This window comes from Neophocaena asiaeorientalis, unplaced genomic scaffold (assembly GCF_003031525.2).
Source record: "Neophocaena asiaeorientalis asiaeorientalis breed wild unplaced genomic scaffold, Neophocaena_asiaeorientalis_V1.1 scaffold449, whole genome shotgun sequence".
NCBI lineage: Eukaryota > Metazoa > Chordata > Mammalia > Artiodactyla > Phocoenidae > Neophocaena > Neophocaena asiaeorientalis.
Genome location: NW_020175027.1, coordinates 204,178 through 227,775, shown reverse-complemented (window position 1 = coordinate 227,775; position 23,598 = coordinate 204,178). Strand labels below are relative to the sequence as shown.

At 43.0% G+C, this 23,598-nt stretch overlaps 1 protein-coding gene across 2 annotated transcripts in view; it reads left to right on the top strand.

The window, feature by feature from the left end:
- Nucleotides 1–23,598, top strand: part of LOC112411741 (transducin-like enhancer protein 1) — an 88,722-nt gene that overhangs the window by 14,622 nt on the left and 50,502 nt on the right. Inside the window, exons 5-6 of one of the 2 annotated variants that reach the window (XM_024763031.1) lie at nt 13,978–14,040; nt 15,900–16,004. In XM_024763031.1, the coding sequence (XP_024618799.1) occupies nt 13,978–14,040; nt 15,900–16,004 (168 nt within the window). The remainder of the gene's footprint in view (nt 1–13,977; nt 14,041–15,899; nt 16,005–23,598) is intronic. The other variant, XM_024763032.1, reaches the window with a different exon arrangement.

Sequence of the window (23,598 nt, the reverse complement as noted above, 5' to 3'; positions counted from 1 at the left end):
GCTTAAAAGCTCGGCTGCCTGCTGACATCGGTGTGCTGAGAAGCTCCCCGTTGCGTCTGTTTGTGTTTAGATTGAGTCCTGAAGTCCTCTGAGTGTCTGTACGGGAAGCACGAGGTTCTTGACAACCCCTTCGGCCTGCCAGTTGGCCTGGGTTCCAGAGCCTTTTCCTTTTGTAACCCGGCTGGCTCTCTTACAGTGCCTGGGCCCTGAGCTCCCGCGGAGCAAATCTCTTTGCACAGCTACCGAGGAGATTGGAATTGGACCACTGAAATGTGTCCAACTTCTGTACTTTTTAGCTGACCAAAAGGCCAAAATCATACCACTAACTCAAGAGCAGAACTGCTGACTTTGAAATCTTATAAGAAATCTGTATTTCATAATTGACTGCCCTGGATGCTGTGATACTCATGAATTAAATGAAATAATAAGGGGGTGTCACATTTCAACTGTGGATTTCTCTAAGGGTGCAGAGATTTTTGAACTGGTCGCTAAATCTGTATTCCTTCTCATTTCTTACAGTGTATCAGATGTAGCTTTACCCGCCTAAAAGAGCCCCAGGCAAATCAGCGTTGGTGTACTACTGTCATCTTGTGCAGCCATTGTTTCGGTCATGATTTTATCATAAGGGCAAATAACCCCAAAATGCTGTGGTTTCTATTTTATTATTTTTTGTGATTAGCATGCAGAATTATTCTTGTCAGTTTCCCTCCAAGTACTGAAATTGATCAAGGTTTATACGGAATGAGTACCAGTTGTTCCTTCTCAAATTAAAATAGTATAAAAGGGGGCTTTTGAGTAGAGTTTGCACAGTGAGAATATTGGTATTGACACCACTTATACTTTGGAGTATAGTTTGAAGACCAGATTCTACTGTGTGTTGCATACTGGTTAATATGGCTGTAAAGAGGAGATGAATGTGGCTACTTTTCCAAGTCTATTACTCAGGAGGACTGTAAATTTGATTGGCTGTTACAATTCTAGCAGAATCATTCGATTTGAGAGCAATAGAAAGATAAGATATCCAATTACCCAAATGATTTGCAGGGTTAGCCAACGTTGTCATGGAGACACGAGTTGGAACAAATTAAATTTTAAGCAATAAAATAATCTTAAAGCCCGTCTGGGAACAAGAAAATTTGGCAGTGGCACTTACCTGAATTGAATCTTAGCTTGACACGATGTTGTTTGACATTGATATACTGTGGGGGCCTCAACTTATATATGGTGCAGCCATTACCTTCAAAAAAGGAGCTTGGCCTAACCGGTAAAGGGGAGTATTAGTGTAAAGTTAGGATATTAACATTTATTCCATGGCTTAAATGATAATTGGGCTCTGGGTTCCCAGGAATATTTTGTATTTAAGGATTGAAATGCCTTAATAAGGATTAAGCAGCATTAATTGGACACTTGGAAAAAAAGACTTATTTTGCAGCAGCGCAGTTTTTGGAACTGCTGTTGCCCTTTGTGTGTGTGTTAGCAGACGTAATAGAAATCGTGTGGATGTCTTTTGGTGGGGGGGTGGAGGTGTAAGCATGCATATATTTGCATGTACAAATAAGGAGATTTCTGGCACATGCCCCAGCTCTGCAGATGATTCTCCGTATTCGTTAAAATTTCTGCTTTGCAGTACTGCTTGCAGACTGGAAAATTACTTTCCAAACTTGAGCTGATGACCTAAAACCTGAGTAAGTGTCAGTCTGGGGCTTAGAAGGTTATTTCCCCTTATTAATGTATTGTTTAACTGGTTCCTGGCTTGTGCTGCGGATTTGAAAACAGCCGAGTAGCCCAGAAGGAGGGAGGCTTTTTATCCACATGTCTATTAGACAGATGGAGATGGAAATTGGTCTGAGGTCAAGCCATTTGCAGCGTTCTCACAGCCTTCGATTTTCCTCTCATCCTCACCGCAGATCATCTCAAATGATTCAGTAATGACCAAAAGTGCAACATTGACCTTTATTCCTGGTGGATGACTGTGTTTCACAGTCCAAATGGCAGGAAGTCTATTCTGTTCTTCCAGAAGGAGGTCGACATTATTGAGCCAGCCCAGCCCTGTGGGAACCACACGAGTGCAGACCAGTGTAACACAATACGTGGGTTAAATTTGGTTTCTTGTGCTCTGGGAAACAAGAATTGACATGTCCTGAACCCACATAATTAATGGGAGAATATCTAGGATGCTTTCTAAAAACACACACAAGCACAGAAATTGATTTGTCCACTTGTAAAATAACTGGTGAGTGATAGAAGTGATAACTTCTGGTGGCCCCTGGTTTAGAAATTGTTCTCACTTCCGTGACCCAATGTTCTTTTTTTAAATTTAGTTATTTATAAATTCTTTTATTTTTGGCTGCGTTGGGTCTTCGTTGCTGCACGCGGGCTTTCTCTAGTTGCGGCGAGCAGGGGTTGCTCTCCGTTGCAGTGCGCGGGCTTCTCGTTGCGGTGGCTTCTCTTGTTGCGGAGCACGGGCTCTAGGCACGCGGGCTTCAGTAGTTGTGGCTCGCGGGCTCTAGAGCACAGGCTCAGTAGTTGCGGCGCACGGGCCCAGTTGCTCCGTGGCATGTGGGATCTTCCTGGACCAGGGCTTGAACCTGTATCCCCTGCATTGGCAGGCAGACTTTTAACCACTGTGCCACCAGGAAAGCCTGACCCAGTGTTCTTTTATCCCTTCTTGTTTAATGCTTCCCCAGTAAATCTTAGACAACACGTTATAACACTGTATCATTTAAAAATTACAAGTTGAGGGACTTCCCTTGTGGTGCAGTGGTTAAGAATCCGTCTGCCAATGCAGAGGACATGGGTTCAATCCCTGGTCTGGGAAGATCCCACATGCCATGGAGCAACTAAGCCTGTGAGCCACAACTGCTGAGCCCACGTGCCGCAACTACTGAAGCCCATGCACCCGTGCTCCACAACAAGAGAAGCCACCGCAATGAGAAGCCTGCACACCACAACAAAGAGTAGCACCCGCTCGCCGCAACTAGAGAAAAACCTGCGCGCAGCAACGAAGACTCAATGCAGCCAAAAATAAATAAATAAAATACAAAAATTTTTTTAAAAATTACAAGTTGATATGATTGGTCATAAGGGGGTTTTTCTTTATATACTTTTAATTATATATACTCCTGGTCAATCCAAGTAACCCTGAGTAAATTATCCTCATAGAGCACACTTTGTTTCCCTGAACGTAGCTTAATTGTTATCTTGGAGAAATGATGATTATTTTTCTCTTGCTTTGATTTCTCTGTGGATTGTATTGTGTTGTGATGATCACTTTATTTTGTTTTTTTAAAAGTTAATTTGTGGGGACTTCCCTGGTGATCCAGGGGTTAAGACTCCATGCTTCCAATGCGGGGGTGCAGGTTGGATCCCTGGTCAGGGAACTAAGGTCCAGCATGCCATACGGGGTGGCCAAAGGAAAAAAAAAAAAAAGAATTAATTTGTATTTAAAATATTTCTCCTTGCCTCCACCTGCATAGCTGGCTGAGTTAATATTCTGTGACTTTTGAATGCATTCATGGAGTCTGTTGTCTAGTATCCTTGTACTTACCATCTTGTAAATACTTAAAACTTTTCCAAAAAGGTATGCTTTGAAGATTTTCTCCAGCCTCCCAGATTTCATTTCAGTTATGATCCTAAGGTGTTTTTTAAAGAAGATGTTGGGGGTAGGAGTTTATTAATTAATTAATTTATTTTTGCTGTGTTGGGTCTTCGTTTCTGTGCGTGGGCTTTCTCTAGTTGTGGCAAGCGGGGGCCACTCTTCATCGCGGTGCGCGGGACTCTCACCATCGCGGCCTCTCTTGTTGCGGAGCACAGGCTCCAGACGTGCAGGCTCAGTAGTTGTGGTTCACGGGCCTAGCTGCTCTGCGGCATGTGGGATCCTCCCAGACCAGGGTTCAAACCCGTGTCCCCTGCATTAGCAGGCAGATTCTCAACCGCTGCACCACCAGGGAAGCCCCCTAAGGTGTTTTTGAGAAAATATTTTTTTTTCCCACTGTTGACTTCGCTGCGCACAAGTTCTGTTTCTGCCTCAGTGGCTCCCAGCCTTTGATGCCCCTCTGGCACTTGCTGGGTTCAGCAGAGCACTGTTCCTGAGGCAGAGGCCGATTCCCAGTTTGCAGTAGATCCCCCTCCCTTCAAATTCATCTTCTGGCCACTCTGGGGGGTAAATTGCATACTGGAGCTTCGCAGGTTTCTTGGCACATGGTGTTGATTGAAAAGAGAATCCCATGTTTCCACTTGGAATGCCAGGAACCTTGCCTTCCTTCCCAAAGGACCACCTCTCCAGCAGCTCAGCCTGTGAGGAAGAAGGCCCAGGGATGGGGCTTCCCAACTGAGACTGAGTTTGGGACTCACATGGCCTTAGCGATGCATGCACACACATCTAACTTGGGGCCATTCTGCTGCCATGCCACATGGCTTTGATGGCATAGGCCTCTTGATGGAGTAGCTGCTTTCCCTACGAAGTTGCTCTGGAAGAAGAGTGGCAGCCGTCCTTCATGTGTGTGGGTCATTCAGCTGTAGCATGTTTTTAAAATTAGGGAACCACGGTCCCATGGTCACCTAAGGCAGGAAATTCCTTTCCCACTATCTAGATTGGCTAAAGATTCCAACCTGTTAGGGAAACATTCACACCAGACTGCTTATTCAGTGATTTCCAAACAAGATGTGGGGAAGGGGACGATGAGAAGTGCCAAAGCTAATGATAAATTGTGCTTTATAGTTGTGTGCACTGGGTGTTTGCTTTGTCATGATTGAAGTCAGGGACATAGTGACACAGACCCTTGGAAGTCAGTACCAACCAAAGACGGGTTACACAGGCCTAAAAGGTTGCCATGATGAAAAGGAAAGGGTTTAAGTGTTATTGCAAGGAAAATAACATTCCAAGTTCTGAATAAAGACCATTCTCATAAACCTGGTTTTCCGAGGCGACTTGGTTTTTGCATATTCCCGTGCAGTCTTTGTCTTTACATAGGCATATTTTATTTTCGTAATTGTAATTTTAGCCTTCATGCCATGATGATGTAGCTGGCTCTTCCTCCCACTGATCTTCCTGCTACTGTATGATATTATCTAATTTCTCATGAGCTCCCTAATGACTAAGACCTGTGAAGAAGGTGAAAGGTGTAGGCTTGCTCTCTTTCCATTCCCAGAACAATAGGTGGTGACTTCACGGTAGCGGTCCGTGATTCACCCCGTGGAGTTTGTCTTGAAACCCTTCTTGTGGTGCAAAAGAGTGCATTTTCCTTTGACACCACCGAACGCTGTCTTTTTCCATCATGGGACAAGTCATTACGATTTCCTGTGAACGGCACTTTCTGAACTCCATAACAAGGGTTTCTGAATAATGGAAATGTGCTGTTAGGCACTGAAACAGCTGCGATGCTTTTGTCAAGGATGCATCTTTACCAGAATGACAAAGTGAAGCCCAAATGCACTGCTTGGCAACAGTTGGGTCAAAACATTTAAGTCATTAATTAGAAGGAACTGAAGGGGGAAGAATTTACACAAATACACAGCGTTGCAGACTCAACTTCATCGTGGAAAATGCAACTGAATTCTTAAAAAAAAAAAAGAGGGCAGTCCTCAAGTGGAGCCTGCCAAGCTTGTCATTTGCAAATAAATCAGAAGACCGTCATTGCAGGAAGGAGGACCAGTGAATAGAGTTGCTTTGTCATTCTTTGATGGGCCCCACACTCAAGCCTGCTATTAAAAATGAATGCATTCAAGAGGCTCTGCATTAAGAACATAAACAATTAAGGGCACTTGAGTTGCTCTGCTGAGAGCTGCTGCGAAGATCCCAGAGCTTTCTCTGGAGATGCGAGCCCTTGCAATCTGCCTCTCGAGGAGCCCGGAGTACGGGAGCAATTAGTGTTGCTATCTCGCCTCCGCAGCTTTCAGCAGGTTATTCTTTCCCTTTATTTTAACCCCTTCTTGTTTGGAGAGAAGCTGTGAGTGTGAAAGGTGAGTAGTGAAAGGAGAGAGTCTGTGCCCCTTTGGAAAGGGCTGGGGTTTAGAATGCTTGCTTGCAGGAGCTGCCAAGTGAGGGAGGAGACGGAACATAAAAGTTAGGATCTGCCCATAATTGGCGACTTGTGTTCTGATTAATTGAGCCACTGATGGGGTTCTGTCATCTGGTACTCTTTGTTTTGCTTTAATCATCAGGTTGAAGAAGGGGCAAGATTACATTGCCACAGGTGGACTCATTTGAATGAATATTGTTTGAGGTTTCCCACAGTAGTCAGATGGGTTCTTCCAGCCCCAGTTCGTGTTCTTGCCTTGGTTTTGTTTTGTAAAAATGTGTGTATCCCACATACGTGGAGCGGCTAGGCCCATGAGCCATGGCTGCTGAGCCTGCGCGTCCGGAGCCTGTGCTCCGCAACGGGAGAGGCCACAACAGTGAGAGGCCCGCGTACTGCCAAAAAAAACACAAAAAAACCAAAAAGCAGTGTGGAGAAAGGCGGTCATCTCTCACTGTGGCAAGGCTTTGGAGAAAGGCAGGCCTGACTTCCCCTCCTGTTTCTGACCTAGGTGAGTTATTTTAACCTTTCGGTCCAGTCTCCAAGGGCACCTACGCTGACTGACGCTTAGACCCTGGATGTAACTGGAGCTGGTGTGTACTAAGCAGTAGATGCTGCCGCTGTCATGGTTATTCATTGGCACTGTTCTCAAAGTGTGGTCCCTAGTCCAACAAGCTGCAGAGCACCTGGGGCCTTGTTAGAAATACAGATGCTGGGGCCCCAGACCTCCTGGCTGAGAAACTCTAGGCGTGGGCCCAGCTGTCTGTGTTTTACCAAGCCTCTCAGGTGATCCTGATGCATTCTTATGTTTGAAAACCGGCGATAACCTCATAACCATTATATCGTCAGCTTAGAGACCCCAAGTCCTTTTCATTTGGATTTTCCCCAAATTGTGGTTAGTCATTTATCGACGTCATTATATTTTAAACAGAGGTACTCTGATGCATTAGAACTTCAGATAAAATTCGCTTTTCATGAGTGTGCTGGTGAAGCATGGTGCTAGGATGGGAGATGGTCTGGTGACCCGCCAGTGTTCTGAAGGAGGTCTCTAGGCCAAGAAGCCTTTCCCCCTCCTGTAAAGGGGTGGGGGGAGTATTGGAAGTTTATTTGCAGAGTTTTGCGTATATCATTTTGGGTATGCAGTTTTAGTCAAACACCTTGAATTTTCTTCAGGCGCATCAGATGTCATCTTCAGGAAATAGAGATGTACTTGAGGATGTGTTTTTGTGGCTTTTGCTTTATTGGTGGGCCAGGTTGTCTAATGTTAGGGCTGAGGCACTAATTCTCTTTGCCTGCGAAGGGGAGGACAGAAGTGCAGTTTGGCTGCTACTTGTTTATTTAAGGTTTGCAATTTATAACTGTGGCTCCTTGTGAAATGCCTACTTTGCCTTGCACTGTACTTCTGCCAAAGACAGCAGGAGCACAGTGACCCTGTCAGTGACAGACTGGGGCCACTTGTTGTAGTACCGTTGTTGGCTGAGCGATGACATGGCCTTGGCCTTGTACTGCTGTGGTCCTGTTAGGGCTGTATTGCTTTGCAAACAAGGCTGAGTACATCAGCTTTGTTTCTGGTCTAGAGTATGTTCCAATTTCCCACTTCTGCTTCCTGGAGAAAGGACTAGGCAGCAATGTGGCTTTTAATCTTTATGATCCTGGGCAAATCATTTCCTTTAGGCATTGGCTTCTCCATATGTGACATGAAGATTGTGAGAGGACCGGGCACCCAAAGGGTTTCAGGGTTTGCCAGCATCCTTGTGACTCAGTGCCAGGGTCAATCACAGGAGTGGTGGGCCTGATCACCCTTTGCTCCCTTCCCTGTTTAATAATACATCCAAACGATAAATCAAGGGTGGCATCTACAAGGTCACTGGAGGGGGGGAAATGGCACTGATAACCCTGCTACAGCAGGATAATCACTGGTTTTATTTGGGGTATCAAATTACAGCGCTTGGCCACATGCATATGTTGTAAAACAAAAAACAGTCACACTAACACCACAGCTTTGTTCCTCCACTCCTGCTTCATCTAGTAAATGTGTTGGCCATTTAAGCATCATTATCATAAACATGACTTTAAAATGGTTACTTGCCTTGGCTTTGGGTTGATGTCGTGTATTTAACCCTTTCTCCTAGTACTAGACAACTGATTTATCAGGAGGGCAAATGTTAAGTTTTTAAAAAGCTGCAGATGGTCGTGATGTGTTGAACTACTGTTGTATTTTTACCTGACTTTTCCTCTTTTGCTTTGAAACTCGTGCTGCAGTGAGCAGCTTCATGCATGGAATGCTTTTCATTTGAACTATTTCCTTACGATAAATTTTTAGCTGTGGGAAGCCTTACCAAAAGGTTTGAATAATTTCACGCACTTGAAACACATTGCCCAGTTGCTTTCCAAGACAACTGTACCGATTTACTCTGTCATCAGTAATGTGTGATTGCTCCAGTTTCCCAGAAGACTCATCATCGTTGGATTTCATTAATTTATTTTTAATAAACTAACTTAACTGGTGCAGAATGACCCACTTTACTTACAACAACATTTGCATTTTATTTGGTTGCTGGTGAGGTTGAACATTTTTCTGTATTGAAGGCTGTCATTTCACAGACCCTGAACCTTCTCGTCAGAAGGGATTTAGAGATTATCTATTTCCTTTTGTGTGCTTTGTTTTCATGTTCTTGCCTGTTTATCTGTTGCCAGGCACTTCTTACCAGCTCTCCACTGTGTTTTTCTCTTGGCCTCCTGCTTGGTTTGAGGAAACAGAAAGATCAGTTTGCCAGCCCTCAGCATAAGCGGCATTTTTTATGATCCATCAATTTGCAATTTAATGGTGGTGGAGTTTCCCCTCCATAAGCTGACTTTGGGCGAGGTGCCATTGTGTTGCTTTGAGACCCATGGGCAATTACTCTTAAGCAGTCCTCGCCCTGCTTTCAGCCTACAACAACCTTCATTATATATTACTCTGTGTGTAGTGGAGAAGTGGGCAGCCGTTGGGGAGCAGGCTGGCTCTTCAGTCTGGAAATTAGATGAGGTGGGAGGAGTATGAAAAGGTGGAAAGCCGAGCTTTTAGGAATCATGAAGTCTAAAAACTTAAGTTCAGGTGCTCAGAAGAACATGCCTTCAGTTTAAGAGCTCTGCAACATGTACCAGGGTTTGGTTCATTGCTGGCCTTTGAGGTATTTGGCCTATTTAACTCAGTTAAAAAATACATGTACCTGAATCTTGTACCTACTAAGACGCAATTTCTTACTATAAACAGAGCTTTATTCTGACACTGGTTAGGAACGGTTTTTGTGGTTACATCTTGGTCATTGAGTTTAGGGTGTATGGGGATTCCGTTTTGGTTCAGCGAGGCATTCCTTTGAAAGTCCCACACGTGGAATGTGTACCCTCTGGTCAGTTTTGGTGGGGAGGGTTCAGCGAGGAGCTGTATCACAGTGTTCAGCCAGAGTGTTCTGCTTCCCTGTTATGTTGAGAAGACTTGATGCTGGAAGCTGTTAGGAAACTGTCCAGAAGCTTCACGTAAGATGTGATTTTAAACATAAAGTCTTAGTTTGCCAAATGATGGTAAATGCTTTGGAGGATCTTGAAGGGCCTAGAGTTTGTTTATTGGTGTTATGGGAGAAAGGCAGCTTCTACGTGGATTTGAGGTAGGCCTTGAAGGATTGGGATAAGAGCAAAGCACTTCGTAATAGTGCAGCTGTAGTTTACATATTAGCTTACTTGATTCTGCTGAAACACTGAAGTAGGTTGGTGATAAGAGACCTGGGGCTCAGTGGTTGAAGGGACTTAACTCAGGACACCTAATACTAGTGTGCTGAGATGCAAACCCAAGTTTTTGGATTATGAGGGCCAACCGTGTGTTACCATAAGCAAGTCAGTGAGAAGGGAGTTGGCCTTGACAGAGAGAATAAAAGCTGGTTCTAGACAGATAATTTGGACTCCTGCTTCCTGCTGCCTCAGTGGGTGGTGGCTGTCCCTGAAGTAAGGCCTGATGCTGGGGCCTTAACCAAGCTGGTTAAGTTTCTGGGCACAAAGTTTCCACACAAATGTGGTTTAGGGCTAGCTCTTGAATGCTGACTTAGTTTTGTTGCCTTACATGGTGTCAGAAGTACAGGCACAGGGTAAGTTTACTTATAAACGTTATGACTGTTAGCAGGTACCAAATACGTCTTCAGCTTTGGGCAGGAAAATGATTTCCAGGTGGGAAATACAGTTAGCCTGCAGTTTTTTTTCCCCCACTGGAGTTGTCTAGTCTTTGGAAGAGGTAGAAAGAAGGCAGTCTGAAAAGGTTACAGAACTTTCTTAACACCTGCTTAAGCAGGGTCAACTATACAGTTTAACCTGCTTGTAAACTGCGGTCAGGAATAGAAGCACGGGTGGAAAACACTACTACTTGTTAATTTGCGCTAAATTAAAGTTCTTATCAGAATACCGTTGTGTTGAAGCAAGAGATAATACTAAAGAATCACTGTCAGTTTTTATGCTGCCATCCAGACTATTTTAAGGGCTGGGGTGGTGGTGATGTCTTAGACCTCCCAAAGCACCGTCAGGGAAATAAGTTGCATCCTCACGCTGCTAGGAGTAGGTACTCTATAGCTGGCTCGGAGAATTTTAAGGTAAATCAGAGGTGAGATTTGAATCCAGGCCTCCTTGATCAAAGTTAAACTCACTTGTCAGAGGATAGTTTTAAGATTAGGGTTTATAGACCTGGCAGAGGGAGGAGACAGCTGGGATAATATCCTTCTCTGTTGTTCTTATTTCCGTTTCTTCTCCAGACCATTTATTTAGAATTCCCAGGACAAATGGTATGGCTTTTGATGTTTCTTCATCAGTTTGAGCTTTGAACTTTAACCCTGGTCCTCCTGTTTCAGTCTTAGCTACTCTAACTCAGTTTATATGGTCTGTGCTTTAATCTGTACTTCTTTTATTTTGTTCTTAATATTAAATGTTTAATGTTAAAGGTTTACAAGTTGATTTCATTCAGACCAGGTCTTAACTGTTCCCTGACAGTCAAGTTCACTTCTACCTTGAAGCCACTCTATGTAATAACATATATAATTATTAATTAAAGAGGAGATCATCTTTCCTTCTTAAAGTAAATTCCGTGTAGGTCAAGTGATTAACTGCAGAAAGTACAGCCACAGCAGCACTAGAAGAAAATTAAGAATGGCTTCTGTAATTTGGGGGTGTTCTAATCCTGACCCAAAGGCCAGGAACGTAGGAAGACTATTTTTTAGTTTGACCACGTAAAAACAAAGTTATGCACAGCAAAAAATCCATCATAAGCAAGGTTGAAATACAGGTAACAAGGCGGAAAAACTGTAAAAGTCAGTATTTGTCATATGGAAAGAACTACTACCAAAAGACAAGGATGAATAAATACCAAAAGAAAAAAAAAGAAAGGAAAAATAAAGTGGACCAGTCAATATAAGAAAAGATGTTTAACTGCAGGAAGAATCCAAGTAATGCAAACAAAAATGAGGTCATTTTAAAATCTATTAGATGGATAAAGATTTTTAAAAGGTTAACAAAACCCAGTATTGACACTGGGTGGGGGAGCAGGCACCCTCATAGACTGGTGATGATGTAAATTGGTAAGCTTCTCTGCTGGGCAGTTTATCAGCATGCATTACAGTTTAAAGTATGCATACACTTTGACCTAGCAATTTCACTTCTAGAGATTCCTTTTAGAGATCCAGGGAGAGAGTTATTCGACATACAGTGTGTAATTGTGGAAAATTACGTGAAACATAAATATTCCCTGATATTGGGAGTGTTGAGACACCCGTCTGCTTGTATAGTGGGATATATTTTTTTTGTGTGTGTGTGTGTGGTACGCGGGCCTCTCACTGCTGTGGCCTCTCCCGTTGCGGAGCACAGGCTCCGGACGCGCAGGCTCGGCGGCCATGGCTCACGGGCCCAGCCACTCCGCGGCATGTGGGATCTTCCCGGACCGGGGCACGAACCCGTGTCCCCTGCATCGGCAGGCGGACTCTCAACCACTGCGCCACCAGAGAAGCCCAAGTGGGATATATTGATGATGTCCTTATTCATATCTGTTTTTATTGAGTGGAAATAACAAATTACAGAAAAGCAGTATACGTATTGGGACCCCTTGGTATCAAAGTGTCTCTCTCCACTCTGGGCTTGTGCACACACAGATAATGAGAGCCTGGGGTGCTGCTTCCCAGGATCACCAGAATGTTACTGTGGTAATCTCTGGATGGTGGACTTAGGGTTATTTTAACTTTCTTGTATATTTCTATATAGTATACATCTGTGTGTATGTGCTCAAAGTGAGCGGATGTCATTTTTAAAATTGGAAAACATGAAGGGAATTTTAGAGATGGGAAAAGTACAGAATGCTGTTGGAATGTGTGGCAGGTAGGAAGTGGGGAGCAAGGACCTCAGAGTCCACAGAGAGCATCCCTACTCCTTTACATCTACCCAGATATATAGTGTAGAACCCTGTTGCAAAGGCAAGGGTAGCCCGTCCATGCTTTCATGACCTTGAGTTAGCTTGAGTGGGTGGCTGTGATCAAATGAACTGGGTAGGGCTGACCCAGTTCTGTGTTTGCACCTAGTACAGCTGCACCCTTTTTGCATGTACGTATCTGTTTGCCCTGCTTGTTCAAGCAAGGTCATGAGTTTGTTCTCTATACCAGTCATTTCCCCTTCCAGTACATTTCTTCCAAGGCACTGTCTGTAACCCTATCTCACTGGTGGTCAGGGAGAATTGAGTTGGGTTGGCCTAAATCCAATCCCATAAAACCAAAGGCTTGTTGCTCAGTTAACTGGAATCATCTCAGAGGACAAAAGGCAGCTCTTTTTTATGTACTTGATTATACAGTTCCTGAGGTTTCTACTTTGTCTCACTTATTCCATTCTCTCTTTCTCAAGGGCATGGATTTTGCGCTTCATAATTTTCTTCTCCTCGTAATGCTTTTCATTGCCTAATTCAGTAATAGAGGCAGCATTAGTAAGCATTGACAGAAAATGATGAAATAAATAAGGCCTATGTGGGACTCTTCGGATGACTTTTTTTTAAAGCAGAACTGGTTCTTCAGAGTTAGAGGAAAGCAGGGCTCCTTTGCATTACTGGAGGGTGTTGGAGGTGGGGTGGGCATGTGGATCCTACCCTAGCCTGGGAGCAGAGCACACTTCATTCCCTTCTTTGCCAGTTTGTCCCTCTTGTAGAGGGACTGCTGTGCATTTGGAGCTGAGCAGGGACTTTTCTTACTTTCTCTAAAACAGCCCATGCCGCAGACACTCAGGACACATTTTCCTAAACTCAGTGGAACCGTGGGCCCTGTCAGTGAGGTCCTGGCATTTGATGCGGAATTGTGGTGAAACTTCACAGATAGCCAGAATACCTTGACTTGACTGTCACTCTGGACTTGAGTTCTGTTTCAGCAGTGTTTTCTAGGCTTGTTTGAAATTTTGAGGCTCAGCGAAGGCTTCCTAACATTAACGTCCTCTTTCAGTTGTGCAGGCATTGAGACAAGTGGGGAGGAGGTCTTCTTCCACTTGCTCTAGACCTTATCTTGAGAGCTAGACTGCTTTGGCGGTGCCCCTGCTCCCCAGGGTTCTGACTCCAGCTTGAATGAACTTGCTATATGAATGTGCCCTGATATGCCATTATTGAATAAGTGTTCGGAGAGGTTTGCAATCCCACCAGGTTAAATGATTACATAGCCTTAAACCGTGTAGATTTTCCAGCTCAATTAAACTACCCATTATCTCTTAAGTGACCAATAACGCGTGCGATTATGTCTTAGTTTGCAAGTGGGATTAATATCTGCTGTTTATCTCAAGATAAATATTGCTAACATAGCCTGGGAAAGCAATTTTATGCCCTCAAGAGTGAGGCAGTGGAGGACTCAGATGTTGGGTATGAAGTTTTATCTTTCTGAACTGATTATGAAATATACTAAACATTTATATCGCTTTGTCTTTATAGACTGAAATCGCCAAGAGATTGAATACGATTTGTGCACAAGTCATCCCATTTCTGTCTCAGGAAGTAAGTAAAACTGTTCAGCTGTTAAAGTGCAATTATGTTGCTTCTCTGTTTGCAAATTAGCTAGTTTTAAGATGTTAATTTTATCACGAGGAACAAGTGTGAAGAACATCTGTTACAGCTGAAGTGTGTAAACCCCCTGCTGTTCCATCTAACAGATCTGAGGGGACACTGTAGAAGTGGTGACAATAGCTCAACCTTAAATTAATTTTTTTCTGTGGAAAACTGCAAAACGACTATCAAGCATAAAGCTTTTCTTTCCTCAGAGGAGTAGTATAAATCAGCTTGATAGCTACTGATGATTCACGTGTCCTTTCTCTAGAGAGCTTTTCGTTTACTGCATTTTAAAAATGGTTCCATTAGGGTTGACTTGACCACGGGAGCAGGTATTTCATTTGTCCTTGTACATCGGGGCAGATTGACTTAATGCTGTCCATGGAGGGAGTGGATGCCAATACTATTAAGGATAAGACCATTCATGTTACCTGTTCATGTTACTTTAGCTTATGGAGTTATATACATATATAAGCCATTTTATTAAGTTACAAAGTAATAGAAGTTTACCCTTAATATTTGAGAGGGAAAAGCTCTTTATGTGAGTAATCTATGACTCAAAACCAGTTATGTTTTAGTTTTGCCTTTACTCTTGGATACAAGCTAATAAATGCAAAACTGTTTTAAGTGTGTACAGGATGCTTATATCTTGAGACAGTGAAAAACTTATGGGCCTTGGAGCTGGAATACTGAGTGTTTGCTCTCATTGGCATCTACTTTTCCATGCTGGGTAGCACCATCTCTGCTGTTATTATGGCAGACTTTCCAGCATAGCGTTTACTCGATGTTACAGTTTAGATTTGTTGGCCTTTTTTTTTTTTTTTTAAATTTATTTTTGGTTGTGTTGGGTCTTCTTGCTGCGCTTGGGCTTCCTCTAGTTGCGGTGACCGGGGGCTACTCTTTGTTGCGGAGCGCGGGCTTCTCTTGTTGCGGAGCATGGGCTCTAGGCATGCGGGCTTCAGTAGTTGTGGCTCGTGGGCTCAGCTGCTCCGCGGCATGTGGGATCTTCCCGGACCAGGACTCGAACCCGAGTCCCCTGTATTGGCAGGTGGATTTTTAACCGCTGCACCATCAGGAGGTCCCCTATTGGCCTTTTGAAGCCTGTTCATTAGATTTTAGTAATCCTGGTCTCTGCTACAGTCTCCTTTCTCCCAGAGACCTGTGGCTTTGTTTTTATTTGTGGGTGGAGCTGGGAGGTGCGCAGGCTATTTCCAGCCTGTGATCTCAGAGTGTGTGTGGGGAGGGCGGGGGGTGGGGTCTTTCCTTTCCCCTGTGGAGGGTGAAACATCTAGGAGCTAAAGGAGGAGAGGAATTCCCAGAGTTTCCAAAAACCAACTGGTGGGTTGAGATTTGTTGACCAGAGAAGTGATTGCAGGCTTAATATTTAAATTTTAAGTATCAAAAGGGGTGTTTTTAAATGGCTGTAAACTTTTCCTGCTCAAACTTATCATAGCAAACCCATTCTGAGAACCAGGGTGATCTTCCAAATCCCATACTGTTTATTTTCTAAGGCCTCACGTTTCCATTTTTGATGTCCTCCTTTGACTCTCTACCATTCCGAGCCCCAGATTCCCATCAGAAGTAAAGTGGTAACTGGTGTTGGTTAGAAATAAGGGATGCACCACTCTGAGTTTTCCTTTGCCGTTTGTCTGCGTGTTCTGTGGAACAACGTGTGCTCGAGCAAGTTCACATTTAAAGACATATTACACTTCAGTCTGCACCTCATGTGGCATTTGTCTTATTGTTGGAAGGTACAGTGAAGGTCTTGGCTGCCTTGCTAACACTTTTCCTTCTCCTTGTTTTCAAAGCATCAACAGCAGGTGGCCCAGGCTGTCGAACGTGCCAAACAGGTGACCATGGCAGAGCTGAATGCCATCATCGGGGTACGTGGCCTACCAGGTCTACCTCCTACAGTGTGTATAACCAGCTTTCATTTCTTCTTAATTTGTTGGCTTAATATATATCTATCTATATATAATGTTGTGCCGCTTAATCTGAACCCACTTGATAAGCCGGGGGGGGGGGCAGGAGGAGGTGGCAGTGTCAGGTATGCTGAGGTGTGTAGGGGAAGAAAGGTTAGCATAAGGGAGATGATAGAAACATTTTTAGGAGGGGAAGAAAAAATAAATCTTCTTTTCAATGGAAAAATAAATGTAGTTTATCCTGCTCCCTTAGGTTAAAGCTTTGGCAAGGGTTTTAAATACGTACTTTCCTTACTTCTGTTGTATAAACTTTAGATCCCAGTGAGGTCAAGACGTAGCTCGGCATTATTTCATTTCGTTGTCTTTTGCTTTTTTGCCTTTTGCTTTCCCAGGGTATTAGAACCTACGCATAACTGTTTTGCTTTTCTTGGGCCTCTTTCATGAATTTTTAAGTGGCACCCCAATGCAAAGAAAGCCCTCTTGCCGCTGAAGAAGTGATGATTGTCTGCCCTAGTGCCCTCTAGCCTTTCACCAGGTTTCTGCTCTCCTGGGTTGAGTTCAGTCAGTGCTCCTTGCTGGCAACTGGTTGTCAATCACAAGTCATTTGCTCTGCATTAATGAGCCTGGTGAACTGTTGGGTCCATCCCCTGCATGAGTTCATCCCCCCGCCCCCTCACTGCAGGATCCAGGACGGTTCTCATGTTTTCTGCCCTTCCAGACTAAGCGAAAGAAGTAGCTGAAATAAGCGACCGTCCTTGCTGATTTTATTCATATGTGAGTGCCTTGAGCGGATTCAAATCACTCATTTATCAATTTATGTTAATTGCTTGTGAGAAGATGCCCTGCTGGTCTTTATAGTTCCCTCAGACACTTTGTAATGATAATTAGACATGCTGCTGTACGGATTAAGAGTGCCATAGTGCAGTGATGGCCACAGACAATGGAACCAGTTAATCCATCAGGGTTTAAAATTACATCCCAACTGGAGATGGAGAAAAAACATAAGAGCCAAGGAGGATTAAAGAATGAGCCTCAGCTTGAAAACTCTCCTTTCATCAGTTTCTCAATTGCAGATCTGCAGTCGGGTTGCCTGTGGTAAGCTATTGGCAGTCAATTAGGTGAAATAAACTGGGAGGGTGACCTTCATTTCCTTTTAATAGCTTTTTCCTCCCTGAAATGGGGAGCTTCAGTGGATTTTCAGCTTAAATTTTATTCAAGCTGCTTTATTACACTTGACAGCTTAGCTCTGCATAAACAATTCTCCCCTCCTCTTCCCCACAGGTCTGGGCTCTGCATCTCTCCCCCTTAGTGTCACATTTTTGACTGTTACTTAGTGGGCTCTCTAATCACATTCAACAAAAAACACAATTACATCTGCATTTGTCTGCCGCCTTCTGTACGCTTTTCTTGTGTAATGAATTGCTTTATTTCAGAGATCAAATCAAATATTCACTGGTACTTTTGCATGTACCGTGTTTGATTAGCAAAGACTAATAGCAAATTGTACTTGTAGCTCGAGCACAGAAATTTTTAGCCCAGATGAATGAGGATGGAAAAGCCTGTTTTGATTAAAGGAAAACATATGCAAGGCAATTCTCAAGTACCCAGTTACACTTTGTGGAACATGTTTGTTTTCTGATAGGCTCTACATTTTTACGTATCATTTCTCAATGGTAAAACTTTGTACTCTTACATTCTCAAAGGCACTGCCCAATCCTGTCCATTAGAAAGGAGGAAATTGTGTTAACCAGATGTTTATAGGTAATACTCATTTTGAGTTGAATCAGAAAATAAAAATAGCAGGTTGTTCTGGAAGGGCAGATGAATCGCTAATTTTATGAATGGCTTTAGTCCAGGAAACATGTTGTTGAGATTATAAAGGCAGATTAGCTCCGATAGCTAGCAACAATAACCCAAATCAGTGAATTGGGCCCAGCACAAGACCTAACGCCAGTTGCAGGTCTTCAGCATACTGGCATGTGCGGCTTTTATAATTGTAATTTTTGGATCAGTATATTAATTTATGTCAGCAGGCTCTTTTAAAGTTTGTAGTGATCAATAATTATCCTGCACCATAAGTTTCATGCTGTGGCATATGCTTGATTTTTGCTTGAAAGGAATTGTGCGCGTCCTGGAAAATCGAAGTAGCATAAAATTGGGTTGACAATTCAGCAGACCTTTGCACCCCTTCATTGAACATGCAGTGTGTCAGCCTGTCTCCCCAGAGGGGAGGAGGCTCTGGGAGGCTGTCTGTTCCTACAAGCAGCAGCTGCGCGCAGGGTAAAGGCAGCCTGGTTTGATAGCAGCTGTCAGTATTGTTCAGGGACCGACTTAGGGTAAAGAACACTGGGAGAGGCCATGCTCTTCGTCTGCATCGACTTTCAAGCTAAGAAAAGAAATAGTAATTTAACGGTTTAGACATCTATTACAAGTGTGAAAGATCATGAAAGAGTACCCTTTAAAATGCAAATGAGCTGAAACACTCTCATTCCCTTTAAGGTACAATCAAGGAGCTTACTGCTTGCTTGACAGGGCTACAGATATTTCTCTTTAGCAAACCTGGAAAAAGTTAAATCTTCTCAAGGACACCAGGCTTCTAGGTAAGCTCAGCTGTGTCCTGGGACCGTGGCTGCTCTTTTAGGAGGAAGAGAGAGGTTATAGTTTTTTCCGTTTTTGTAGAGTGAATTAATGGTGCCCATTTCTCACCAGCATAGAAAACTTAGTTCTCATATCTGACGGAAAATGCTGAATTTTAAATCTTTTTCACCACAGCACCTGCCTTCAACCTACGTAGATTCCTGGTATTTAAGAAAGATAAGCTTCTTAGATATTTGATACTTGGAGAAACTATTGAGATATTTTTTGTTATATACTTTTTGTAACAGCTTGACTGATGGCATATCTGGTAGTTGGCAGACTAATAACTGCAACCTTACTTTTTGAATTTTGCTTTTTATAAGCTCTTTTGTTATTAAACGTGTTACGTTCTTGTAACAATAAAAATGCAGAGATCTTAATAGATACAGGGTTGGTTTGGTTTGGCACAAACTCCCTTGTACTTGAGAAAACAAGTTCATTGTGGGAAGGAAACTTATGTATTTGAACCTTGGTGTTTTTTTTTTCCCCCAAACATTAGTCTCCACAATTTAATCAGCATTCCTCAAAGATTTTTTTTTTTAGTTTGGAATGCTATTAAAAATGCTCAAACCGAAGTAGGTTATTGACCGACGTAACACTTTATTTGTGGGATAGCTAATGGCTACCTGAAGGAAAGGAAAATTGACGGACGGGCTCTTCAGGTCACTCCTCATTGTAGCATTTGGGGAGCTGGGAACTAAGAGCTCTCTTCTACCTGCTCTGATACTACAGAGTTGATTTTAAGTTGAGATTGGGATTCCAAATAATTAGTGTTATCTTTTAATTGGGTTTATATCACGTATAATTAATATAAATCATATAAATATAGATATGGATCTATACATACCTGTACACACACAGATTTTTTAGAAAATTGATGTGTAATTCACAGGTGAGATGCACAGCTCCTGAGTGTACGGATTGATCACTGGCACAGGCACACACCCTGTAGCCCACATTCCTCTCTGGGTACAGATTGTTCCCACCTCCCCAGGAAGTCCCCTTGTGCTTCTTCTCAGCCAAGTTTTCCCACCCCCCTAAAGAAACATGGTTGCATTTTGATTAAAAAGTAGAAGAGTAAAAGAATAATTAGCAGAGTGTGATTTTCTTTATTGAAACAGTTACATAGTTGTATATCTATTTCTAATCAAATACCTACTGCCTAACTTCTCAGTGTTTTATGCTCATCTTTCTAAGACCGTTTGTATTGTGTTAACCTGGACAAAGCCTGGGCCTAGGATGAGATGCACTTGGTTGGGACTTTGCACTGCCACTTTTTATTTTTATTTTAAAAAAATGTTTATTTATTTTATTTTTGGCTGCATTGGGTCTTAGTTGTGGCACATGGGATCTTTCGTTGCGGGGCACGGGCTTCTCTCTAGTTGTGGCACGCGGGCTGTCTAGTTGTGGCCTGCGTGCTCAGTAGTTGTGGGACATGGGCTAAGTTGCCTTGCGGCATGTGGGATCTTAGTTCCCAGACCAGGGGTTGGACCTGTGTCCCCTGCATTGGAAGGTGGATTCTTAACCACTGGACCACCAGGGAAGTCCCGGCACTGCCACTTCTTAGCTTTGTGACGTTGTACAGCCAGTTAACCTCTATCAGCGTCCTTCTACAGGACAATGGATAATACCATTTACCTTGCATGGCTTTTGTGGGGGTAAGACCTTGGCTGGCAGCCTTCAACAAGCATGTGGTGCTGACACCCTGAACTGAGGTTTTGTCTGCCTGGTCTCTCTCTCAGCACCTGTAGCAGATCTCTGGGCCCAGTTGGCCAAGCTCCTGTGAAGGGGCGATTGCTCCTAGCAGCAGGTCACCTCCTCCTTTGTCTTTTCTGGTGGTTACATGGATGTTGGTGTTTGAGATTAGACCCAGCCAGATGCTCTGCTCCTGCCATTAAGTTGTCGTGCTTGAATGACTTTTAATAAGGACTCAGAAGTGCAAAAGCACTGCCATTTAACTTTTGACGAACAAACTTATTAAAGTTCAGAACCAGGGCGGAAAGCTAAGTTAGGGGAACAGATGGAGGGGTTTGAGAAGCAAAAATGTGAGGACAGGGCATCATTGGCTTGCTTACTCAACGTAAAGAGGAAAGGGCGCACCAGGCCTTTTGCTGGCCCTGGGAGGTGGCGGGGATCCTTGTGATAGAATTGGAAGGAGAGAAGAGTTAGAAGACATAGACAGATGAACAGTTCCCCTACCACAGAATGCCAGATTTCTGACAGCAGCCTTGATGCTGACTGTTGGATATAAGAAAATTTAAACAATTTCCCATAGCAGTGCTATGAACATCAGGGAACTCAGGGAAATTTGGGGTTAGTGTAAGCAGCATTGTTTGTCCTTTCTCATTTATTTGGATGTGATCTGACTGACTTTCCATGAATATAACTTCTGTCAAGGCCTATGGGGCTCAGGTTTGGGGCGCCAGTTCTTGGTCATGTGTGTATACTCCTGTTCCATAGGCAAATTTATAATTCTCTATACTTTAAAACAACTTAGTATGAAATAAAAGAAGTCTAGGGTGGTCTGTGGTGTCTGACTATGTGTATTTGTGTAGGTGATGGCTGTGAATACAAACTCCTGACGTGTCTGCAGAAGAAGCCTTTCTGTCCTTGAGAGATTGAGTTGTAGACCTAAAGGACTCCCTATTGTTGCAGGAGATGACTGGTTTAAGGATTAGCAAAAATGTTGGATTATTTTTTTCCTCCGGCTGTAGCTGTCAGACATCTATAGGATTGTAGTGTGGGAAGTTTAAGAGGATGAGGTTAGCCTCTTATTCTTATGAGTAGGCAGTTAATCCCTGGAAAGCCCATCAATAACCCAGCTGTAAGTTTCTTTATAAAACAAATTCACCCTGAGAGAATAATGCATAGCCTGCTACCAAAGGGAGTAAATAAAATGATGACAACAAACATGGATCTTCCAGCTCCTATTTAGTGACATACCTGCCACTTAAATTCCACCAGTCTAGCCCTTTTATTAATTTTCCAAAGAGATGGTGCAATATCTCAGAGGAGTCTTTTATGCCTCCTGCCTCTCCATTAGGTCGAGCTAGTTTTTTTGTTTTTGTTTTTGTTTTTGTTTTTCCACTGAGGGTACAACTAGGTATCTCTGACAAATGCAGAGCTTGGCTTCAGTGTCTGGGTTCTAGTGAATTGGGCAGTGTGCTTTTTATTTATTAGGAAACTTACTGAAGCATTGTCTACTTGTTCATTTCCCCATATATTTTCGTATGATTTTTATTTGGATTTCTTAGAAGAAGGCGTTATAACATTTTCCCTCTTTTCAGAGGAAGAAGAAAAATCTTCAGAATAGAAAGTTGAGCATCTCATTTTAGAAATTAGATCTATGCAGTTTTTTTAAATTGATAGATGACTTAACGTACCATATCATTCACCCTTTTAAACACACACAGCTCAGTGGTTTTTAGTATATTCACAGACTTGTACGGCCATCACTACTATCTAATTCTTGAACATTTTCATCACTCCAAAAATAAACCCATATTCATTAGTAGTCAGGCCCCATGCCCCCTCCCCTCAACCCCCTGGCAACCACTAATCTTTCTATCTCTGTGGATTTGCCTGTTCTGAACATTTCATATAAATGGAATCATATGATATGTGGCCTTTTGTGTCTGGCTTATTTCACTTGCATAATGTTTTCAAGGTCTATAGATGTTGTAGCAAGTACTTCAGTCCTTTTTATTGATGAATGATACTCCATTGCATCAATATGCTGCATTTGTTTATCCAGTCAGTTGCCGGTCATTTAGGTTGTTTCCACCTCTTGACTGTTACGAATAATGCTGCTGTGAACACTTGTGTACAGATTTTTGTGTGGACATGTTTTCTTTTATCTGGTGTTTATATCTAGGAATGGAACTCTGGGTCATATGGTAACTCCGTTTAGCTTAAACAGCCAAGTGGCTGTACCATTTTACATTCTCCCTAGCAGTGGATGAGAATTCCAGTTTCTCTGCTTCTTCTCCAACACTTGTTATTGTCCATTGTTTTGATCCTAGCCCTCCTGGTGGGTGTGACGCGCTGTCTCACTTGTGGTTTTGATTTGCATTTCTCTGATGGCTGATGATGCGAGCATGTTTTCACTGAAACCTTATATGGTTTTAGAAATGGATCTACCTAAGTAAACATGGCTTTTAAAAAACTTATTCTAGTTTAGGTCTTTTAAATCACGACGGAAACAGACACCCAGGGCAGGTAGGATGAATAAGTCAGGGGGGTGATGCAGAATGAGTTGGCCTGTGCGGATTAGCTGAAATGCAGAAGCAGTGAAGACGAGTTTAGATGCTTTTAAGAATTTTAGGCCTGCATCCTGGTGCCTGCCTACGTACAGGCCATCAGTGTTGCTTCTGCATCTCATTTTCTGTGCGTTCCTGCATCGAAATGGAGCCTCTCAATGGATTTATGTATTTATTTATTTTATTGTCTTCAAGTGGCTTGCGAATTCTTGGCCCCAGCAAGCAGTTTGTGCCTGTTTATCACCCTTGTCCCCTTCACGCGAGAGGCCATCCACATAATGGGAGGTTTTCAGATAACTCCTGTAGTAGTGTCCTTGATGTTTCTCCTGCCACATAGCTCTTCCCTACTTTTCCCACTTGTTTATCATAGCATACCAATTTTCTTTTTCTGCACTCTCCCAAGATAAGAACTGAGTGTTTTAAAGAACAGAGAAACAGCAGAAAATCAAGGAAGAATGACTTGGAGAGAACTGTCAATAAATGCTACTTTTCACTGCCCCCCCCCCTTTAAAAGTGTTTAAATACCAAGTGCTATAAATGCCACTTACTGTCACGCTTTTAGCATTAAATATGCTATTTTGGGGCATGGTTTTAGTTCTGGTTGGGTTCAGTTTGTGATCTGTGTGACATAGTTTTCCCAAAGGTTATAAAGTGGGTTAAATTTCAGAAATTCAGTGGTTGGTGATAAG